Here is a 393-nt window from a genome sequence, read left to right on the forward strand (position 1 = left end):
TTTTGCAAGGTGTATATAATCAGAAAATATTGATTAGTGCAAGAAGATAAATATTTTACAATTTTTAAAGATTTAATTCAGATAATATGGCTACAGAAAATTTGTTCCTTCTGCAGATAATAAATTATGCCCCGTGAGCAATTTCGCTCATTTAAGGGGTAGAATATAGGCCTACTGGGTTGCTGCCAATTACAGTACCTGCTTGGAACCCAGCAAGGCCGCTGCCAACTTGGAAGTTCACTCCGGATCCAGTGTTAGATACAGCAAGTCCACCAACGCCTCCACTGCCAGCAATTCCGAATCCGTTGGTTCCAACTGTTGCGGCTCCTCCTGTCACTCCAATGAATCCACCGCTAACACCAGCACCTCCATTAACTCCTAGCACCTGACCAC

At 43.3% G+C, this 393-nt stretch overlaps 1 protein-coding gene across 1 annotated transcript in view; it reads right to left on the reverse strand.

The window, feature by feature from the left end:
* Positions 1 to 151: 151 nt before the first annotated feature.
* The window catches only part of LOC119587274, a 2,121-nt gene continuing 1,879 nt past the window's right edge, over positions 152 to 393 (reverse strand). The window contains exon 3 of the mRNA XM_037936027.1: positions 152 to 385. Within this exon, the coding sequence (XP_037791955.1) occupies positions 152 to 385 (234 nt within the window). The remainder of the gene's footprint in view (positions 386 to 393) is intronic.

This window comes from Penaeus monodon, chromosome 22 (assembly GCF_015228065.2).
Source record: "Penaeus monodon isolate SGIC_2016 chromosome 22, NSTDA_Pmon_1, whole genome shotgun sequence".
NCBI classification, from domain to species: Eukaryota; Metazoa; Arthropoda; class Malacostraca; order Decapoda; family Penaeidae; genus Penaeus; species Penaeus monodon.